This window comes from Paroedura picta, chromosome 5 (assembly GCF_049243985.1).
Source record: "Paroedura picta isolate Pp20150507F chromosome 5, Ppicta_v3.0, whole genome shotgun sequence".
Lineage (NCBI taxonomy): Eukaryota > Metazoa > Chordata > Lepidosauria > Squamata > Gekkonidae > Paroedura > Paroedura picta.
In genome coordinates this window covers 85,479,685-85,500,569 of record NC_135373.1, presented here as the reverse complement: position 1 = coordinate 85,500,569, position 20,885 = coordinate 85,479,685, and the positions used below count along the sequence as shown (strand labels likewise).

At 40.7% G+C, this 20,885-nt stretch overlaps 1 protein-coding gene across 1 annotated transcript in view; it reads right to left on the bottom strand.

Annotated features, from left to right (window-relative positions):
* Positions 1-703: 703 nt before the first annotated feature.
* Positions 704-20,885, bottom strand: part of ZDHHC17 (zDHHC palmitoyltransferase 17) — a 50,381-nt gene continuing 30,199 nt past the window's right edge. The window contains exons 11-17 of the mRNA XM_077338868.1: positions 18,946-19,070; positions 18,319-18,381; positions 10,377-10,470; positions 7,145-7,228; positions 6,684-6,841; positions 5,123-5,217; positions 704-3,671 (exon numbers count right to left, since the gene is read on the bottom strand). Of these exons, the coding sequence (XP_077194983.1) occupies positions 3,533-3,671; positions 5,123-5,217; positions 6,684-6,841; positions 7,145-7,228; positions 10,377-10,470; positions 18,319-18,381; positions 18,946-19,070 (758 nt within the window). The 3' untranslated portion in view covers positions 704-3,532. The remainder of the gene's footprint in view (positions 3,672-5,122; positions 5,218-6,683; positions 6,842-7,144; positions 7,229-10,376; positions 10,471-18,318; positions 18,382-18,945; positions 19,071-20,885) is intronic.

The following is a 20,885-nucleotide window of genomic DNA, read 5'->3' as shown; positions in this document are numbered from 1 at the left end:
CCCCCCCCCACTGGAGTGACGATAGCAAATATTATCGGCACCCTCTCTGTCCCTTCCCTGCTGGAATTAGTTGGGAGTTTTGGGTTTGGGGTTTTTATGCCACTGCTTCTTGTTGTAGGGCAGTGGTCCCCAACCTGTGGGCCGCGGGCCACGAAGGCCATGGCGCCGGGCCGCAGCTCCCTCTCCCCGCCCCCCCGCAGTAAAAAACTTCCCAGGCCGCAAGCTTGCGGCCCGGGAAGCTACTTACTGCGGGAGGGTGGGAAGAGGGAATCAGGGCCGGGCTGCGCCCATCCAGGCCACGCCCGCGCGGCCCGCGGGTGCGGGCGTGGCTCGCGGGCGTGGCCGGGCGCGGCTCGATGCGCGGGCGCGGCCCGATGCCCTGCCGGTCCCCAGCCTAATAAAGGTTGGGGACCACTGTTGTAGGGGGTTGTTTTATTGTGTATTTTATATTGGTTTAAATGTTGTTGGGGTTTTTATATATGCTGTAACCTGCCTTGAGCCTTCAGGGGGAGGCGGGTAAGAAATTTAATAATAATAAAAAGAATGATTTCTATGTCACAGTTTACAACTAAATACAACTGTGTTAGCTTTCAGGATAACAAGACTGCGTTTTGTTTTGCAACAGACTAATATGATTACCCTTCTGTAATTTGTCAGAATGGACAAACCATCAACAGAAATTATGATGACAAGAACTAGCACATAGGAGACAAGTATTTATTTGATTAATAACTTACAAAAATTGACAGGTTTAATTTATGTAAGGAGGGCTATTTTATTACACATTTACAGTTTTTTGTTCACAATGTAGTACATCAATATTTTGACAGTAGTAAAATACTTGGCACAGTTATAAATAATGGAAATTAAAAAAAATCAACACTCAGTTGAAAATTGTTCTGTTATGCATCTGAAATTTGTTTTAAAAAAAGAGGAGGGGACTAGGAAATTTAAAATCTGCAAAAATAAAATTAGTTTGTCTAGGGCAGAGAAAAAAATTCATTCACTTTTTTAGTGCTTGTTTATTTTGACTGGTGTCATGCTGTTCCTAGGGCAGTACATACAACTAATTTCTTGGCAGAAGAAGGCAGCTGCATAGATCACTTTCCCATTAAGATGGTTTCAGAATATATACCTTTGTACTTGTGGAGACACCTACAACTATGTAAGATTTTAAGTTTCCACAAACATGTAACACGTTCCTCTAGGTGAAACTAGCACTACTATTAGATGTTCTTAGTTTTGCAATTTACAGTATGTGTTTTGTTTATCTTAACTGAAGTAGGATTCATCCATTGTTCTTGAGTAGGATTTGTCAACTGTTAGTTTTATAAAACATTCATGTGGCATACATTATTTAATGGCCCCCCAAAAGGCCTGGTGCTGTGCAATGTATTTACCAAAAGAATAACTGATGACTTTTAAACATCACATAAATGATTCTGTGAAACACAATTATATTGAATGTAAAACAAGAAATTAGAAGTTCCTGCCCAAACTTTTCCAGCATTGAAATCAAAATTACAAGGGATGGTGTAAGAATAATATATTCTTGTTATATTTCTAAGCTGTGTCTGACAAAATGGCATAAGCGGTTACCCCTCCCCTGCCCACCTTTGATCACTTCCCCCTCAAAAATAGCGTGTCATAAGATAATGTTGAATTTTTCCAGTATTAAACATTCAAGTACACTAATTTTGCACTTCTGTAAATCTTGATATCTCATATTTGCAATCTATGCACACCGGGCAGTCAAGAAACAGCTAGAAGGGGGGAAAATCTACTTGCAAAATACTGAACATCAACTATTTACAGTTTCACTGCTCCTCTTACTAAGGCAAGGGGCGGGAATACCACTAGATTGCTTTAATACCTGTAATCAGCATATTACAGGAAATGCCAGGTTTGCCAAGCATCAAACATGCAGTGAAGTTGCAGGGTACAGTGCCTATCAACAGCAATATTGATCATCACTAAAAAGCCCATTAGGTATCTTCCTACATTTTTGGTTGAATAAAATGAAATGAGCAGCTTTTAAATATTACTAACACATATACACACACATACTCACAAAGAGAAAACTATCTGATAAATTATTATATACAGATACACATTCTTTACACTGGTCTCTATCATCTGTATTAAAGCCCCCCCCCCCTTCCCCAAATCCCCCTCACAGGATTCTTGAACCACTATGTTGCTACAGCACTTAGAGAACTAAACAGATTTTTCAAGTCTGTCTGTAAACAATAGTTAAGGAAGAAATGAATAATTCACAAGGAATATATATAAATGCCATAACAGAAAATCAGTGCATCACATTCAATACCAAAAAATTCCTCAGGAATGCAACCTCAAACCACTCCTTGACTTCAAAATATAAGGGAATTTGAGAGAATCAAGAGTGTTTCCCCATCTACTGGCATGTCATATTCTTCAAGAAGACCTATTACATTTCCTAGTTATAATGTGCCACAACAAAACAATAACTTGTTTTGGATTGAATTCCATCATTTTATGCAAAAAAGTTTTCTCAAAATATTAATTTTGTCAGCAATTGCATCCATTGTAATAATGTAATAAATTACCATTTATTTGCATTGTGGAGTTTGTCTTTTCGTTCTTTGGTTGCACCTTTGTAACTTCTTGCCAAATTCTGGAAGTCTCCAATGATGGTAGATTATATTGTGCAAACTGTTTTCAATATTTAGACATTAGCATTTCTTAATCACATATTTTAACTTAACTTTCTGCAGCATATTATGTGGGTTTTGATTCATAATCAAATTTTAAGACTTATTTCTGTGAACTTAAGTGGGACTTTACATTGGACAGAAGAATTGTACTTCCTCTATGCGACCTTTTCCCCAGAATGACTATTTTCACACAAGATTTATTACGAGGAACTCACCATATCAAAAACAAAACAGCCCTAACAGCTGACAGTCCTTACATTTAGGTAACAATTTTGTGATCAATATCTTTGTGTCCCTCTACAGCAACTTCACAATTTGCATTGGATCTCTAATAAAACCATATGATTCCTTAACAGTACTGAATGTACATTCTTCAATGCACATAATACTATAGCAAATCTATACAAAAAATTCTGTTAAAGAAAATATAATACAGTTATCTCCAAGTCTGGCTGCTTTGTGAAATGTGACTTTAAGTCCAATAAAATTGTTCAAATGATGAAATAAATATTTAATGTTCAGCATAGCACGTTTGTGTTTTAGCAATCTCATGCTCCACTGTGAAAGCGCTTAAAATGAAAAATAATGTGAATGTGGTGTTGTGAATAATTCTCATGGTAAGAACGGTTATAATCCCTTTGTCTTCGTCCTCCTCTTTATCAGAATTGGCAGTTTATTCTGTCCTTTATTTATATCTGTTAATAAACTGATGCAGAGAAGGTACCATTAGATTCACTGTTAGCTCTATTCATAGCATGCTACTGTTCGTGGATTCAAGAGAAACCAATTTTCAGGCACCACTCAGATATGATATGCTCACAGGTTGGAGGTGGGTGTTACACTAGCTGGTAGCCACTTCCAGAAGTTTGGTCATATTCTATTGTATACTGCCTTGTCCAGTCCACAATAACAGGACGAAAAAGACCACAGCATCTGAATTCAAAGAAGTCTATAATATTTCTTATACAGCCATGGCTAGAAACAAAAATAAAGCAAAGTTACATAAATACCAGCAATGCAGAAAGACAGCGCAAGTAGCATCATTAATCTCTGACATCAATTGTGCTTGTTGCTCCTCATGTCACTTACCCCTATGAAAATGTTAACTGTCACCGAGAACCAGGAAGATGTACTTATTTAAACTTTAACTGCATCTCAAAGTATCATTTACACGAAGCAACTAACCCCCCCCCCCATCCCAAAGCACCATTTTATAATGAAACTCCGGAGGAGTGTGACTGGCACTTCACCTGAAATCAGGTTGAAGGGATCTAGGAGGGCAGCTGGCTGCAGAGACGAGAACTGTGCCACCTAGCAACTAGACACTTTGCATCTCTCTAGGAAAAGGGGCAGCAGTGGCTCAGGAGGCAGGGAGGAGACAGAGAGCTCAGCAAGGCCACACGGAAACACCCCAACTGAGAGAGGGCTGCTTGCTCAGGATGCTCTGAGGAGGGTGCAGCAGCTCCGCTCACCTCCACAGCATTGAGGCACAGGGCAGAGGTGGAATGTACAGGACTGACACATAGGCCAGTTTCAGAAGAGCCCAAGAGGGTCAAGGTGGGAAGATGGCTGGAGAAAGGAGGGGCCAGGCAGGCTGAGGAGGAAGCTGAAGGCTGGGCCACTTCCCAGCAAGGGTGACAAGCCAGTCTGAGAGAAGGACAGCTAAGCTGCCTCTTCCATTTCTTAGGCCAGCTAGGAAGACTCAAAGGGAAAAGTAATGTCAGCGGAGGGTAGCGAGGCACAAGTGGGAGAGTGGGAGCACCACATGGTACAAGTTACAATATTTGCAGATTATTTTCAGTAAGCAGGATGGTGGACATGGCATCTGGGTAGAATGTGAATATTCTGAGATGGACGATGATTAACAGATGGTGAAAATGCTTTTAGAGTTAAATAATAGCTATTCTTTTTTCATGCTATTAGTTTTATTGTTTGCACACACTATAAGTCTCTTCATTTTCAAAGGAATGCACAGCATGCCAAGAGAAACAGAAGATGGAGAGACACAAAGCAATACAATACTCAAGGGATTTGGAAAAAGGAAGACTTTTTGACAAGTGTCAAGGAAATAGGCTAAAAATGGCTAAATAATGTGAAGAGCATTCTGATGTTTCTGGGAATTGTCTGCATGCATGTGAAGCAATGCAACCGGGTATTTTGTTACTTGTTTTTATCCTGGACAGTGCCTGCCCACTCTCCTCCCACTTAGCCCTTACGCTTTTATTTAATACCGCTGAGCGGTTTAAAGATAGCAAGATCCACTAGCAAATGGTTACTGAAGTGGATAGAAACTGTATTATTTAGCATGAGACCTTATTGTCCTTATAGGTATTTCTCATATCCCACCAACCATGATGAATAGCTGTCATGGCTATACATGTCATTAGTATAAACATGCATTTCGACATGTTTGTCCATATACTTACTTAAATGGGCTTTCAATGGATGTTGTTGTAACTTTAAAGTGCTTATATCGTCTTGCATTCATTCTTTCATTTGTAGTAATACCTAAACAAGAGATCTAGGGATAGTGGAAAAGAGCAATGGGATATTTAAAATCTGTGAAATTTCATAAATACAAACCACAGAAGACAGAATTTAACCATTTGCTAGGGAATTAGGTACTTCTGAAAAACGGTGATTATCAAAAAGCAAATGTTTCTGTACATGGCCTCAACCAGGCATCACACTGCAGATCTGCAATTAGGACCTCCCACAGACTTGCTTTGGAGAAGTAGGCCTGGGAAGGACGTTTTCTAAATCCTTTTCTCCTATGCTGGCCCTCCAGTTAAAAAGTAGCTCATCCCACAACCTGTAGTTAGTCCCAAGAAGATGACAAATACTGCAATTGTACCTGGACATTTAACCCCTGCAAAATAGCTGTAGATTTAGGGAGAGGATGTTTTTGAGCTGGGTAAAGGGGGTGGGGGGGGGGAAAGGTTAAACCTCCCAGGATCACTTTCCCAGCTTTGAAGAACCTGAAGGGAGCTGCAACTTTTCTTTCATAATTAAAGAACATACCAAATGAGAACATGCTAAATATTGATTTCCTGTTCATATCTAGTTTGGTTCAGTGTCTTAAAATGAAAAATAATTCTTTCCAGGTTATGAAAACGGGAATGACACTAGTCCCTGCTCTGAACTATGGCTGTAGGAGAGAAACAGTCAATTCAGACAACTCTTTTAAGCAACAACTACACACCATGAAGAGATAAAACTAGGGTGATGCCACTCTGTTTCCTTTCACCATCATTGTATCGTTAACATTCTCCTGTTTCTGCTCTACAAAGCCTTCAAGCCCTGCGTTTCAGAGGTTTAAACCAACCCCTCAATTACGACAACTAGCTTGTATAATGTAGTTTGTTACAATGCGAGAAGAAAATTAAAAATTGGATACTGACAATCCTTAATATTAAAACCAAAAGGAACTCCTGAAACATGGTCTTCACAACTGAATGAAGTGCCATGAATAGCAATTTTAAATCAGCCTCTACAGTAAATCCTCACAGGCTCAGATCATTATGGGACAAGATCTGAACTCAGGTGTGTAAAAAGTGAATTAGGTTTCATAAATGTAACCTGCCAGCAGAGCAACTTCCTTGTAATATTTACTCAGTTAGCAGTCTTTTCTACTATCTCTTGTATTTGTCTTTCATCATCATTCATATTAATAGCTGCATGAAAACCACAAAGTTAGTTTTGCCAACCAAATGCGGACCCTAAATCAGATGCCATGTATAGATTTAGAAAATACGATGCATTAATGTTTATGTTTGGCTGTGGAGTTAAAAACAGCCCATTGAAAAGTAGTCAGGATGCACAATATAAGCACATAGCTCTGGATATGTACTTCCCATCTGTAAAAGGAAGAATCCCGGTGAATGCTTTGCTTTCGTAAGCAAAGGCTGGTAAGCAACCTTTTAAGTCCAAGTGCTCCCAAATCCTTCATGTTTGTTTGTGTTATTCATCTTTAGTGCATTCTCCTACCTGATACATCTGACACATGAGTAGCACAGCAACCCACATGAAGTGAAACACACTGTTCAGGAACATCCAAAACATCCAAGGTGAACAGGTAGCAATTTGAGTAATATATGTCCAAAATCCATCTGCTGTGTAGCTAGTCTGACAGTGAATTCCCCAGTCTGGAAAGAAAGAAAATATGATGGAATTGGAAGATATTTTGTGAATTCCTTCATTCCCTCCTCTGCCTTAACCTCCGCAACCTCTAGTAATGGCTGCAACGTTCTTCCAGCCAAGAGGTCACAGAAATGCAGAAGAATGCTAACTGTACACAAATGTTTCAAAATGAGTGTTCTTTACTATTAAAAAAATATATTAGGAAATCATGGGTATAGTTCAATGTTACAATGTAAGAACATTTTGACTGCAGAAACATTAGGAATTAAAGTAAGCATTTACAAAAAGATTCAGGACATCATACTCACAAGAAATGCATCCATAAATCATCCAGCAAATCATGAAGAGTAAAAAGAACAGATAACCCATGAAATAACGATGGTTGCCTGCTCCTGAGGACAAAAGAACTAAAATAAATGACATCTTTTTAAAGAACCAGATCATGAGAGACCAGAGTGAGGTTTTAAATATGTATTCCTGTAAGATTTAATCACCTCTTTCCTGCTGTTAAGAATAAAAAAGTCTGTTTTCAATGGGCCAGCAGAGTTCATTTCATGGTTTGTGAACAGACCACAAGCCTCTCCGAGCAAAGAGTTAACAAAGTATGCAAGCAGAGAAGCAGGTGTCTGCATAAATCAGCATAAATGCACAGTGTAAACCAGACCCTTTGGCCCAGCAGTCTTTCTCCTCCAAAATGAAATTAGTTTCCTTTATATATCAAATGTGATGTTAATATTACCCCTGAGATGACAATACACTGTGAAGGATCTGGTTGGATGTGCTTCAAATACCAAATTTAAAAAGTGACTATAAAGTATTATATTTGTCACATTTGCTTCAAGAACAAACTGACAATCATATGAAGAACATTTCTCCCGAATAACTCTATGCAAACTTTTCATTAGCCCTATGATATTACAAACAGTTAAATTAAGATATGCAGAAACCCTGTGGCTTCTGTTACTGAAATCTATCTGCTTTTCTTCAAAGGTTTCACAGCATAACCTTAGATTTACCTTGAAATGAGACTAAAGTTAAAATTGTGACTATTTAGGATAACACCTTTGCAGCAACAAAGACTATATCATGATTCATTTAGCTGCCTTATATGGATCAAATATCTGTCCAATTCAGAACTAATTAATAGTAAAAGAAAGTAAATCTTTTTGTTTTATTAGAACCATAGAATCATAGAATCATAGAGTTGGAAGGGGCCATACAGGCCATCTAGTCCAACCCCCTGCTCAGCCCAAAGCATCCTAAAGCATCCAAGAAAAGTGTGTATCCGACCTTTGCTTGAAGACTGCCAGTGAGGGGGAGCTCACCACCTCCTTAGGCAGTCTATTCCACTGCTGAACTACTCTGACTATGAAAATTTTTTCCCTGATATCTAGCCTATATCGTTGTAAAGGTAAAGGTAAAGGTATCCCCTGTGCAAGCACCGAGTCATGTCTGACCCTTGGGGTGACGCCCTCCAGCGTTTTCATGGCAGACTCAATACGGGGTGGTTTGCCAGTGCCTTCCCCAGTCATTACCGTTTACCCCCCAGCAAGCTGGGTACTCATTTTACCGACCTCGGAAGGATGGAAGGCTGAGTCAACCTTGAGCCGGCTGCTGGGATTGAACTCCCAGCCTTATGGGCAAAGCTTTCAGACGGCTGCCTTACCACTCTGCGCCACAAGAGGCTCTTGAAGTTTAAACCCATTACTGCGTGTCCTCTCCTCTGCAGCCAGCAGAAACAGCATCCTGCCCTCCTCCAAGTGACAACCTTTCAAATACTTAAAGAGGGCTATCATGTCCCCTCTCAACCTCCTTTTCTCCAGGCTGAACATTCCCAAGTCCCTCAACCTATCTTCATAGGGCTTGGTCTCTTGGCCCCAGATCATCTTCATCGCTCTCCTCTGTACCCTTTCAATTTTATCTACGTCCTTCTTGAAGTGAGGCCTCCAGAACTGCACACAGTACTCCAGGTGTGGTCTGACCAGTGCCGTATACAATGGGACTATGACATCTTGCGATTTTGATGTGATGCCCCTGTTGATACAGCCCACAATGACATTTGCCTTTTTCACCGCTGCATCACACTGCCTGCTTATGTATAGTTTACAATCCACAAGTACCCCAAGGTCTCGTTCACACACAGTGTTACCTAGAAGCGTATCCCCCATCCAGTAGGTATGTGTTTCATTTTCCTGACCCAGATGCAGAACTTTACACTTATCTTTATTAAATTGCATCTTGTTCTCATTTGCCCATTTTTCCATTGAGTTCAGACCTCGTTGAACTCTGTCTCTATTTTCTGGAATATTTGTCAGTCCTCCCAATTTGGTGTCATCTGCAAACTTGATGAGTAGTCCCTCCACCCCCTCATCTAGATCATTAATAAATATCTTTAAAAGTACCAGACCGAGCACCGAGCCCAGAGGTACCCCGCTACTCACCTCCCTCCAGTCTGATGAAACACCATTGACAACAACTCTTTGAGTGCGGTTCTCTAACCAATTCCCTATCCACCTAACTATCTGAAAATCAAGATTGCAGTCCTTCAATTTATCCATCAGAACATCATGGGGAACCTTATCAAAAGCTTTACTAAATCCAAGTAAACAACATCAACCGACAAAGCCACCTCTTTTGTCTATTATAAGACATTTTGTAACTTGGAAACAGGAAGCAAGCCACTTATGCACATCCCTTAATCACAGCCTTGCCTAATGTTATGACACTGCTATAATTTACCACTTATTATTAAGACATGTATTAGCAATTGCTGGTTTAAACACAATACAATTGCCAAGCACTATTGGAGCAAAGCCATGCATTTGATAAAGACACTCCACCCACCCACCCACTCACCCCAAAGTCCCAATGGAGTGTAACTAAGAAGACAGCATTCTGCATAGCTCAAACAGTGGTTGCACTTTTAGCTGGTTCTCCATGATGGGTAACATGAGGCCTATAGTATGTTGCCTGAATCCTACTCTTACTCTCACACTCTCCTCCCAACCAGTACTGGCAGCACTGAGCGACTCTTGCTGCTGCAAAACACACTCGCATCCTGCTGTATGCCCTGCATTAGTTCATGTCAGTGGAGCCTAGCTCAAATCCTACCAGTCAGCAAGCATGAAAGCAATAGGCTGGCTGGGTTGTGCTTTGCCTATTTCATAAACTGTAATAAAAAAAAAACACATTTCAAGTCTGACAGCAACAGTGAATACATGACACACACAATCATGCCTCATATTGAAATCAGTACTGTCTACTTTGACAAACGGAAGCTCTCCAGAGACATTTCACACCAGCTATGACTTAACGCTTTCAACTGGAGATGTCAGGACTGAACCTGAAACCTTCTGTTTCTGTATACAAAGCAGAGGCTCCACTATTGAGCTCTAGTCGCACTACACCACACTGAGTTGAAAACTAAGGAAGAGTGTTATGATTAAAAACAAACAGAAAATCCATAATGCAAATATTCTGCAAGAAGGTATTTGATACAGATTCACACACTGGACATTTGCACTGCTTATCCGTACCTACCTACACAGTTCCCGACCCAGGGGCAGTGGTGGTCAAACTTGGCTATACATCGATTGCACACGCCACAATGTTTGGACCTCACTGGCTTCCGTATCTGTTTGATGCAAGAAAAATAAGCTTTATATGTGACAAATGAAATCATTTTACTATTATTTCTATTTATTTCCTGAATTGTGTTAAGAATCCAAATCATAACATCAAAGAACACTGGGCCTCCACATTCCAACCCCTCTGTGTGACATCTAGCAAAAACATCACTCATTTACCTCTCAGCAAATCAATTGCCCAGAAAATCAAAACAAGGATTCATCCATGCAAAGGAGCAGTGTTATGCCCGTTAATCCCACCCTGATCTCAGCACATTCTTCTACATGAAGCCTGTGTGTGTTCTAAATTCTGCCTGCTCACAAGCATAAAGGCAATACCCCTTCCCTTCTCCCTGTGCCCCAGAAAGTAGAATTCAAAGGCACAAATCTTTTTTTCAGTAATGGGACCCAAAGAGGGGATAATATGATAGCAGCCTATGGACCTCAGGTATTCACACCAGAAAACTAGACAGCAAGAAATGACTGAGTCCAGTGGCACCTACAGAGTTTCATTCAAAGTATAAGCTTTTGTGTGCATGCACACTTCATCAGAGTTTTAGGTGGGAAACAGTTTGTTTCACTATAAAAGAGTACGATTTAACCACTTTAAACACAATGTAACCATAGTTAAAACACAGGGCTGACAACTCTGTATAATTAGAGAACCTAACTCCTGTGTATATGTCTCTTTACAAACCAGGTGTAGCATTCATTTGCTGGCTGAGGTGAGCTTTCTCCCTCCTTTGCCTCTCATTCTCATCTGTTTCAGGCTTCTGGGTGTTTTTCGCAGCCTCCTAAATTTAATGGTGATTTTGCAAGGCTAACAAAGCAGTCATACGATCATAGAATAATGGAAGGAACCTCATGGGTCATCTAGTTCAACCCCCTGCACTATGCAGGACATTCACAACCCTATCGCTCATCCACTGTAACATGCCACCCCCTTGAGCCTTCACAGAATCAGCCTCTCCATCAGATGGCTATCCAGCCGCTGTTTAAAAATTCCCAAAGATGAAGAACCTACCACCTCCCGAGGAAGCCTGTTCCATTGAGAAACCATTCTGTCAGGAACTTCTTCCTGATGTTTAGATTGAATTTCTTTTGAATTAATTTCATCCCATTGGTTCTGGTCTGTCCCTCTGGGGCAAGAGAGAACAACTCTGCTCCATCCTCTATATGGCAGCCTTTTAAATACTTGAAGATGGCTATAAGATCCTCTCTCAGTTGTCTCCTCTCCAGGCTAAACAGACTAAGCTCCCCCAGCGTTTCTTCATACATCTTGGTCTCCAAATCCTTCACCATCTTTGTTGCCCTCCTCTAGACACGCTCCAGTTTGTCTACATCCCTCTTCAACTGGGGTGCCCTAAACTGAACACAGTACTCCAAATGAGGCTGAGTGAGTAAGCGTGTGATTTAATGTTTGTGTTTGAGTTTTGTTGTCACCTCTGGGAGTAAGGTGGATCAAACAGCAACTCCATAGGAGCACTTGTCAGTTACCAGCAGAGCAGCTGCCTGTCACAGCAGCACAGGCTTCAAAGAAACCTGTAAAGCAGCGGTTCTCAACCTGGGGGCCGGGACCCCTTTGGGGGTCGAATGACCCTTTCACAGGGGTCATGGCAGGGCAAGCAGCTTGGCCGGGGGAGGGGGTGTGCCATCCACACAACAGCCTTGCGGGGTAGATCAAGATAGTGTGTTCGTCTGTCTGGAGTAGCGGAAAAGAGCAAGATCAGCATGGTGGGACAAGAGGCAGGACTGAATTGAGAAACCCCGGGGGAAAAAACAATTTAGATACAATCATGAACAATGGATCTTCACACCATTGGTCAGTTTCGGTTTAATTTCTGTGAAAGACCACTTGTATAATTTTATGGTTGGGGGGTCACCACAACATGAGGAACTGTATTAAAGGGTCGCATTAGGAAGGTTGAGAACCACTGCTGTAAAGGATCTTCTAAACAGCTTGCCTGTCTTCTTGTAGACTTCCAAACCTCATGAAGTTGGAAACTCGTAAGTGGCAGACTCTATTAAAATCACAAGTCTGGCCCAGTGTGAATTTCATCAAAATTTGCCCAATACCTCATCAAAAGAACAAATTGAGGGAATCACCCTAATAATTAAAGTAGTATTATAACAAAGAAAACTGATTGAGGTACCTAATAGGTCTGTCTGTAATAATTACCCTGTGCCTCCCCCACTTCAATTCCTGCATTCATCTGTCACACCACCTTCTCTTGATCTTCATGGATCTCACTCTGAACTGCAACAGCAAGCCCCCACCTAGGAAAAAGACTTGTGGGCCTTCACTGGCATGACCCTACATTTATTTTCCAATCATTTTCTCTTGTATCTGTTGCTTGATAGGCATGCAGTCTGCCCATACTCCTCTTCCCCCTTTTACACTCTTGCTGATATGACACATGGAACATCTCTTATTAGGTGAGGGGGACAGCTGGTAAATCTTAAAATCATGGTCAAAAATATGCACCAGGAGTAGGGAAGCTGCAACAAGGAAGCTGCAACAACAGAGCAACCAGATCCAGAGGGATTCCCAATTCTTCAAACTGGAGCTTGTTCTGGGCGAGGGGGACAAGGAACTCAAAATCCCCAGAATCCTCCTTAGACTACATGGGTTCCAGCATCCATAGATCATAATTGGCAAGTCAAAGACTTTAAACCCATACACATCACTCTAAAACCCATTACAAATGATTGAGCCAGAGACTCTGGAGATGTGTGTTTACCTGTTCTTGCTTTCTATTTGCTGTCTTCCTACACTGTGTGAAAACGACACCAACATTATGACTCAAACTCCCAGCCACCCCATAAATCAAATGTACATGGAGGCCTTTAGCAAAGAACATTTGTTTTGTGAACTATGATTTCTGAATTATGAGCCAGTGCAGGGTAAAAGGGGGCAATGTTAACAGAGATTTTATCTTTATAATAATGGCTTTTAAATTGTGAGCTTGTGCTTGCCTTATCTTCCCTGACCTCCACGCTGTAAATCTGTTCTTTAACCTGCTGGTCATCATTTCAACCACCATCACCATGTCCTTTTAGCTAATTTTATTGGAAATTTTAATTTTTTATAGTCTTAAATTTTTATCTGCATTCTGGTCTGTGACAGTATAAAGATACCTGACTTGATTTGACATCATCTTTATTATTACGATTATTAATTATTTTTATTTTATTATATTTATATACTGCCCTCCCCTGAGGTGCAGGGCAGTTTACAATGAAAGTTTTCCATGGTACAGTAAAAAGAACATTGTCATGTAGATCATATACCATTTCAAGTGGTGGAATTTGTAACAATAAAATATTTAACACAACAGTTGGAAATTAGAACATTTCAATTCTGCAGCTCAGTGGGTGTATGTTGTTTGCTGCTCCTCGGTTTTAATTCTTCCATCTGCAAGTCATAGTTGGTGGTGGGAGGGGCCTCTGCATTCTGATTGGATGGGGTTGCTTCACTGGCCTTAACCAAAAGCTTGGTGGAAGAGATGTTTTAACTCTGGCAGGGCCCTGATCTCTTCTGGGATCTCGTTCCACCAGATGGGGACCAGGACAGAGAAAGCTCTGGCCCTGGTGGAGGCCAGGCAAGCCTCCCTGGGGCCAGGGATCACCAGCTTGTTGGGGTTTGTGGAGCGTAATACTCTCTGGGGGGGCATAGGCAAAGAGGCAATCCCTCAGGTACTCAGGGCCCAGACCATGTATGGCCTTGAAGGTGATTACCAGAACCTGCGCCTGCATGTGTACGCCGACTGGTGCATCAACACCCGCGCTTCCCCTCAACCCACAACGCGGAACTGGCTACTTTGGGCACGAGCGTCTCCTTTGGACGTTGAAGTGCCCAACCCGAATCAGGACCTGCAAAAGGCATTTGCTTGAGGCTGTCTGACTTAAAACATCTGCTCTCTCCCCCCCCCCCCTTCATGACTGGACAATCTGACCAACTCAAGGATTTGTCAATGTTATTGTTCTGTTAAAATACTGTTCTGGTTGACATGTTATGTTATGATTATTATTTGTCATATTGTTAAAGGTACCCCCTGTGCACGCACCGAGTCATGTCTGAAAATCTAAATAAATGAATAAATACAACAATATGCACCATTCTAAGATGACGTATGGGCACATTTCTCTGTCTTATTAGGCAAGCAATGGCACAGAACATTTGCTACTTTGCAAGTAATATCTTTGTTTCTATCAGCAAGAAGCATAGATACATAGTAGCTATTTATTCTGCCTTCATGTCTGTGTTGGCCTTATATATTGGATTTGGATGTTTTGATAGAAGCTGCAATGTAAAAGCTCATGTTTTACAATTTCTACCACTCCTGACTCAAATGGGCATAAGCGTAAAACATAGGGCATTCAAGGCATATCTTCCTTCCATAAGTGCTGAAGGGATGGTTATTCTGCAATGTTTTGGATAAACCAAAAACATAAAAATTTTGTGTAAATTTCCTGCTATGATGGTAGTGTGCAGTCGTGCTCTATCTGATTATAAAGATATCGGCCACGGTCTTTGTTTAATTCAAATTCTGGCCTGCTGGATTCCAAGTTTGACTAAATTATTGCTGGATACATCAAAGTAGAGGAGTTTCTACTCTATTTTTCTCAACAAGGTTGAACGGAAGTTGTCTGCAAAAACTAATGATGTTATAACAGAGGGAGTGTAACTTATTTTTAACCTCAAATACATAGTCTGAAGCCAGGCATAGGTTTCTAAAAAGACAAGCCCTGCTTCTAGCCATAAGAGGGCATTTCTATGCATCAAGGTACTCTGAATATTGTTCTCAAAAATTTGGATTGGACTGCTTCTAATTTTGATTGGTTTTTGTAGCAACACACCTGGTCACTAAGCAACGTTATCTCGGTGAAGGGTCTGTTCCACCCTTATGTCCCACGAAATACTGTGCAGAGGGTATGTTTTCCTTGTCTCTGTAGAAAGAATGCAGGGTGTGCACTGAAAGGGTAGTAAAAGTGCATTATGTTTAAGGACAAAATTGGTGAACTTCCTTTTGGAATTCTAGACCCTGAACTGTTGTCTGTTTTAGCCTACAAAAGAAGATCTTTGAATTTTGCTCCATCTGCCAACTTGATGTTTTCTTGCTTGCATCAGGATGGTCATCTTATTAAAACTGCATGCTCTGGTAGCCTAAACCCTTTTTTCTCTCTCCAAGAAAGGAAAAGGGGGGGGGGGTTATTAGGATTTTGAAAACCATAACAATAAGGCTCCATGTAGAACATCATGAGAGTGGATCAAAGTCAAGACCAAGAGGCAAAATTTTGACCGTCATCTTCCACATATTAATTATCCTTACTACAAATACAGACACACACAGTGACACCAGAGTGGACTAGGATACAGTTGAGATATTAAGCTTACAAGGGGCAGCTGTGCAGAAAGAAATGAGGCAGAAAGTCCATGATCAGGATTCTTGAAGATCTCAAAAAACAGAACAATTATCTTCCCAATGACACATTGGGGAAAGCTTCTGGGGTGAAAGGGATGTCTTACTCTTTCCTGCCAGTCCTTCCCCATTATGAATCTGAGACTTTTAGTCCTTCAGTGTTAAATAGACAAGTCCGGATGCTGCAGCCCCCCCCCCCCCCCGTAAACTGATTTCAACTGGGAAGGAGTGTAATTTCTTTAAAGTAGGAAAAAAGCCACAGGAGGAAAGCTTTCACTGACTTCTCCCAGACACTTTTCCTTGAACTTCAAGGGAAGCTGATGAATTCTTTTTTTAAAAAGGAAGATCCCAATCACGTCTCTCTAACATCATGTCTAGTTTGACCATTAAATACAGAAGGCCAAAACACAGCCCCTCATGAATCTGAGTTTTCCAAGCATTTTTACATTTTGTTTTCAATATTAAAAAACACCTATGATCTACAAACTGAAATAGCTAAGACTTTACTGATGAGGAAAACAACTATGCCTAGCAAGTAATGAGGTTTTGTGGTGATTTTTACTGTTCATTGTGATCTAAAGATCAAATAATTACTCACAATGAATGGTTGCATAACTAATTTGTATGCCACAGCTGAACAAGGCACACTACTGCATAATTGTAAGATAAAATATTTCATCAAAACAGATCTCAGAACACAAAAGCCTTTTTGTTTCTGAAATTACATCTGCAGTATTTAACTTTTAATTGTTTTGAAACTGTACATTTTCAAAGAAGAAACACTTTTGTGCCTGAAGAACAAAATCAAGTTGTCAGTGCCACAAACTGACAACTCTATAAAGATAAAATAATCACAGATCTACGATGTTGTTGAGGCCATATACAGAAACATTGTTTCCTGTCGCAACATAAGCTGAATATATCTCTACCAACTAATATTCAGTTCTTTATGCAGAATAGAAAATGTATCTACATAGTAATAAGCATTATAATAAAGGTAAAAGGTAAAGGTATCCCCTGTGCAAGCACCGAGTCATGTCTGACCCTTGGGGTGACGCCCTCTAGCGTTTTCATGGCAGACTCAATACGGGGTGGTTTGCCAGTGCCTTCCCCAGTCATTACCGTTCACCCCCCAGCAAGCTGGGTACTCATTTTACCGACCTCGGAAGGATGGAAGGCTGAGTCAACCTTGAGCCGGCTGCTGGAATTGAACTCCCAACCTCATGGGCAAAGCTTTCAGACAGCTGCCTTACCACTCTGCGCCACAAGAGGCTCTAGCATTATAATAATATTATTTAAATGCTAAATAATGCCTAAATGCTAAATAACACCTTTTATAAAACCTAAATTATGTGAATCTAGGTCTTATTGGTACTCTCAATATGACAATGTATCTTGAGAACACATTTCTTTTGTCTGAACATTAACGTTGATGCTCCAACTGTTCTCTTCATATACCGGGTAACTAAATTTACAGTCCTTCTTCTAGGGCAAACTGTTAAAATCTATAATCCAGATCAAAAGTACATCTGCAGTTGCTGATGGAAGCATTTTTATGCTTTGTATTTCACATTTACAACTTTAAACTGCATTCATTAAGTGTAAGCAGAAACCCCATCACATACAGCATATGCTGGTCTATGACTGTAATAAATATCTGCCTGTACTATATAGCCTATTATATCTAAAATAAACTAGAGTCCTGTGGCACCTAAAACAGTGGTCCCCAACCTTTTTATCACTGGGGACCGGTCAACACTTGACAATTTTACTGAGGCGCAGGGGGGGGTACTCTTTTGCTGAGGAACGTCACCGCCACCGCCTGAGCCCCTGTTCCACTTGCTTTCCTGCGGGCGACCCTGCCAGCAGTAGCTGCACAGTGCCACGCCGAGGGGGAGCCCCAGCCATGGTGGCCGCTGGAGAGCACCAAAGGTGAGCAGAGTGGCAGGGCAGCCGCTGAGGCAGCAGCTGGAGAGGAGGACAAGGAGGAGCCACGGCCCGGTACCAACTGATCCACGGACCGGCACCGGTCCCCGGACCGGAGGTTGGGGACCACTGACCTAAAAGACAGTCTAATAAGTGTAATAGAACATCTGAAAGAGTGTATAGTTCATGAAAGCTTATGATGGAATAACTTTTTAAAATCTTTCAGGTGAGTCAAGACGCCTGTTTATTGCTGCTGAGCACACTAACACAGGGATCCCTCTGAAGCCTCCCGATTGACCTCTCTGCGTGTCAGTCGGTGGGCAAGGTCCAAATCCGTGAGTTTTGATCACGGACTCGGCCCACCCCAACCCCTCTTATTGCTTTATTAAGAGGGAAAGATATATAAATATCTGGTCTTCCAAAACCAAAGCATGCAGTTGTTCTGAAACTAAAGCAGGTCATTAAAATGTATAGTTTAATTACATGGAAGCTAAAAAATCATACTACCAAACAGGTACTGCAGAATATGCTGAGGTCCAGACTTCCTGTCTCTGCAAGTTCTACAATTGTCTGCAGAAAAGAAAAATAAATTTTAAAAAATTAACTATTTCAGAGCTAACTTCATACGTAATATCCCTATTTCAAACATATAAGCTGGTTAGTTGTCTTTCTTTTTTTAAAGACTAGACTTTTGTCTTATGGAGGCTAACTGTACTCCAGAGTATCAGCCTTCCCAAACAGCATTATCGCTATCTTCTCTGGATTCACCTTGTTCTGTCTTAGCAACCTGAACACAGCCTCAAAACCATGAGTTTAGAACCAAGACAGATGCATCTGGAGGCTTGGATAATGCGATGCAGTGCTAGGTGTCATTGGCATTTTTGATGATATCCTAGCCCAAAGAATCAAAATTTGGCAGCCTCATCTATATCACCCAACAAGATAAATTCCACCTAGTTGATTCTGCACCACTGATGGATACTCATTATGTCCAGTCAGGCAGAAAAGTGTGAAAGCACTGATTCATGTTTTAACTTTTATACAATATTTTTAATATGTAGATTATTGCTCAATAAATAAAATCTATACTTCAAGAACACGCCAAATAATTAAAGTATTGTAGGTTTTCTTTACCTTTTTCTTTTGTTCTTCTGTAGCTTTAATTATTCCTGGGTCTGATTTCCAGGATTTTCCAAAATTATAGAAAAGTGCAACACTATTGGCAAGGAATGGAAGGTGGATGAACAAGAAATTCAGATGTATTTAACATTAAGGAATTTAAAAGATGAGAACATTTTTAAATATTCCTTTCCTGTTCTTGATAATGCTCTGAGATAATCAGAGGAAGATTTTGCAGTACACCAATCTATTGTACTTGATACAATTCAGAGTCTATACTAGTAAGAACAAATTATAAGATATCAGTGTCTAAGTTGCTCATGTCTTTTTCTCTTCTTGATTTGTTTTCAAATATCTAAATTAAATTACTCTTGACAGCAAGTTTACAATTTGTGACTGGACCAAGATCATTTAGTAAGCTTATATTTAAACCTGGAAATCCCAGATCCAAGTCCAAAATACTTAATCATGACGCCATACTGACTTTTGTGGTGTGGCTGCTGCTAAACAGCAGCAAGCAGCTAGTTCTGGATGAGTCATGCAGGTTACATGGCATCAAGTCACCCTGTGGTTGCTGCCAAGCCTGGTGCCACACAGTCCTTCCTTACTGGGCCTGGCCCCACTGAGCCCCTTGATAGAAACCAAGGTTTGAAGGATGGCAGTAGTTACCTAGCAACAGTACTGAGTTTCTTCTGAGAAACCCCAGAAATGCCAAGATTGTGTAGAATTTGATTGGGAAGCTGTGTGCATGCCTACCTGGGGCCCCTCCCCACCCATCATTGGCCATTTTGCAAGAGGTGAGTCAACATGAACATATATGATCATATCACCCAATAAATGATTAACAAATTTAAAAAATACATTAAAATAAATAACGCCTACCCATTCAGGAAACCCATCAAGAAAACCCTGATTGAGAAAGCCTGCAGTAGACGGTATATATTCTATTTATTGTAACTGCACTATATTTTTTCCAAAGTCTGTGAAAGGACTCGTGCATGGGCCCTGTGGATCTTCAAACCAAACCTTAGTAAAAGAGGTAAGGTTTATTAAATATTTAAAGAATAAACTTAATACTAGGCAACACAATCTCTATGGTCTGGCAACATAAAACAAAAAAGCTAACTTTTATATTAATACATTTAATACATGGGTACCTGATATTAGATAGCACAATTATAAAGTTCCAGAGTCCGAGAATATTCTATGTATTAATTGGAATGCAATATGATTGATGACTTGTATACAGCAAGCAGTTTAGGTGACTTAAAGATGGCAAAGATGTAGAAAGAATGATTACAGAAAACCATAGTTGAAGAATCCAACAGAAAAGAGAAGAAATTTGTGTGTGAGAAGGAAGGAGGTAAGCGCCTGTGTCCATACTGGTTTCTGTTCTTCTAACCATGATCTGAAGATCTTGAGTTCTCTATTTGCATCACTATATAGACTTAAATATGTTTAGTTTATCTATTGCCAGCACCATAATATATCAAATAGGATATTGTATTTGTGTTTGTTCTCTCGACAGAATTAGAAATTCATAATTATTTAACGTGGCGACCAGAGCTACTTGAAAAGATTCAAAAGGAATGTGCCAAATAAATCCAAATTAGAAGAAGGAGAAGGAGACGAAGAAGAGTTGGTTCTTATATGCCACTTTTCTCTACCTGAAGAAGGCTCAAAGTGGCTTACAGTTGCCTTCCCTTTCCTCTCCCTACAACAGACACCCTGGGGGGGTGGATGAGGCTGAGATTTATCAGAACAGATTTATCAGCACTGTGGCGAGCCCAAGGTCACCCAGCTGGCTGCATGTGGGGGAGTGCAGAATTAAACCCGGCATGCCAGATTAGAAGTCCACACTCCTAACCACTAGACCAAACTGGCTCAGCATAATCAAGCTAAGGATCTGTTGTCTCCAGATGTTTACATTCACCTTTCTAGAGGCTTTTTTACTT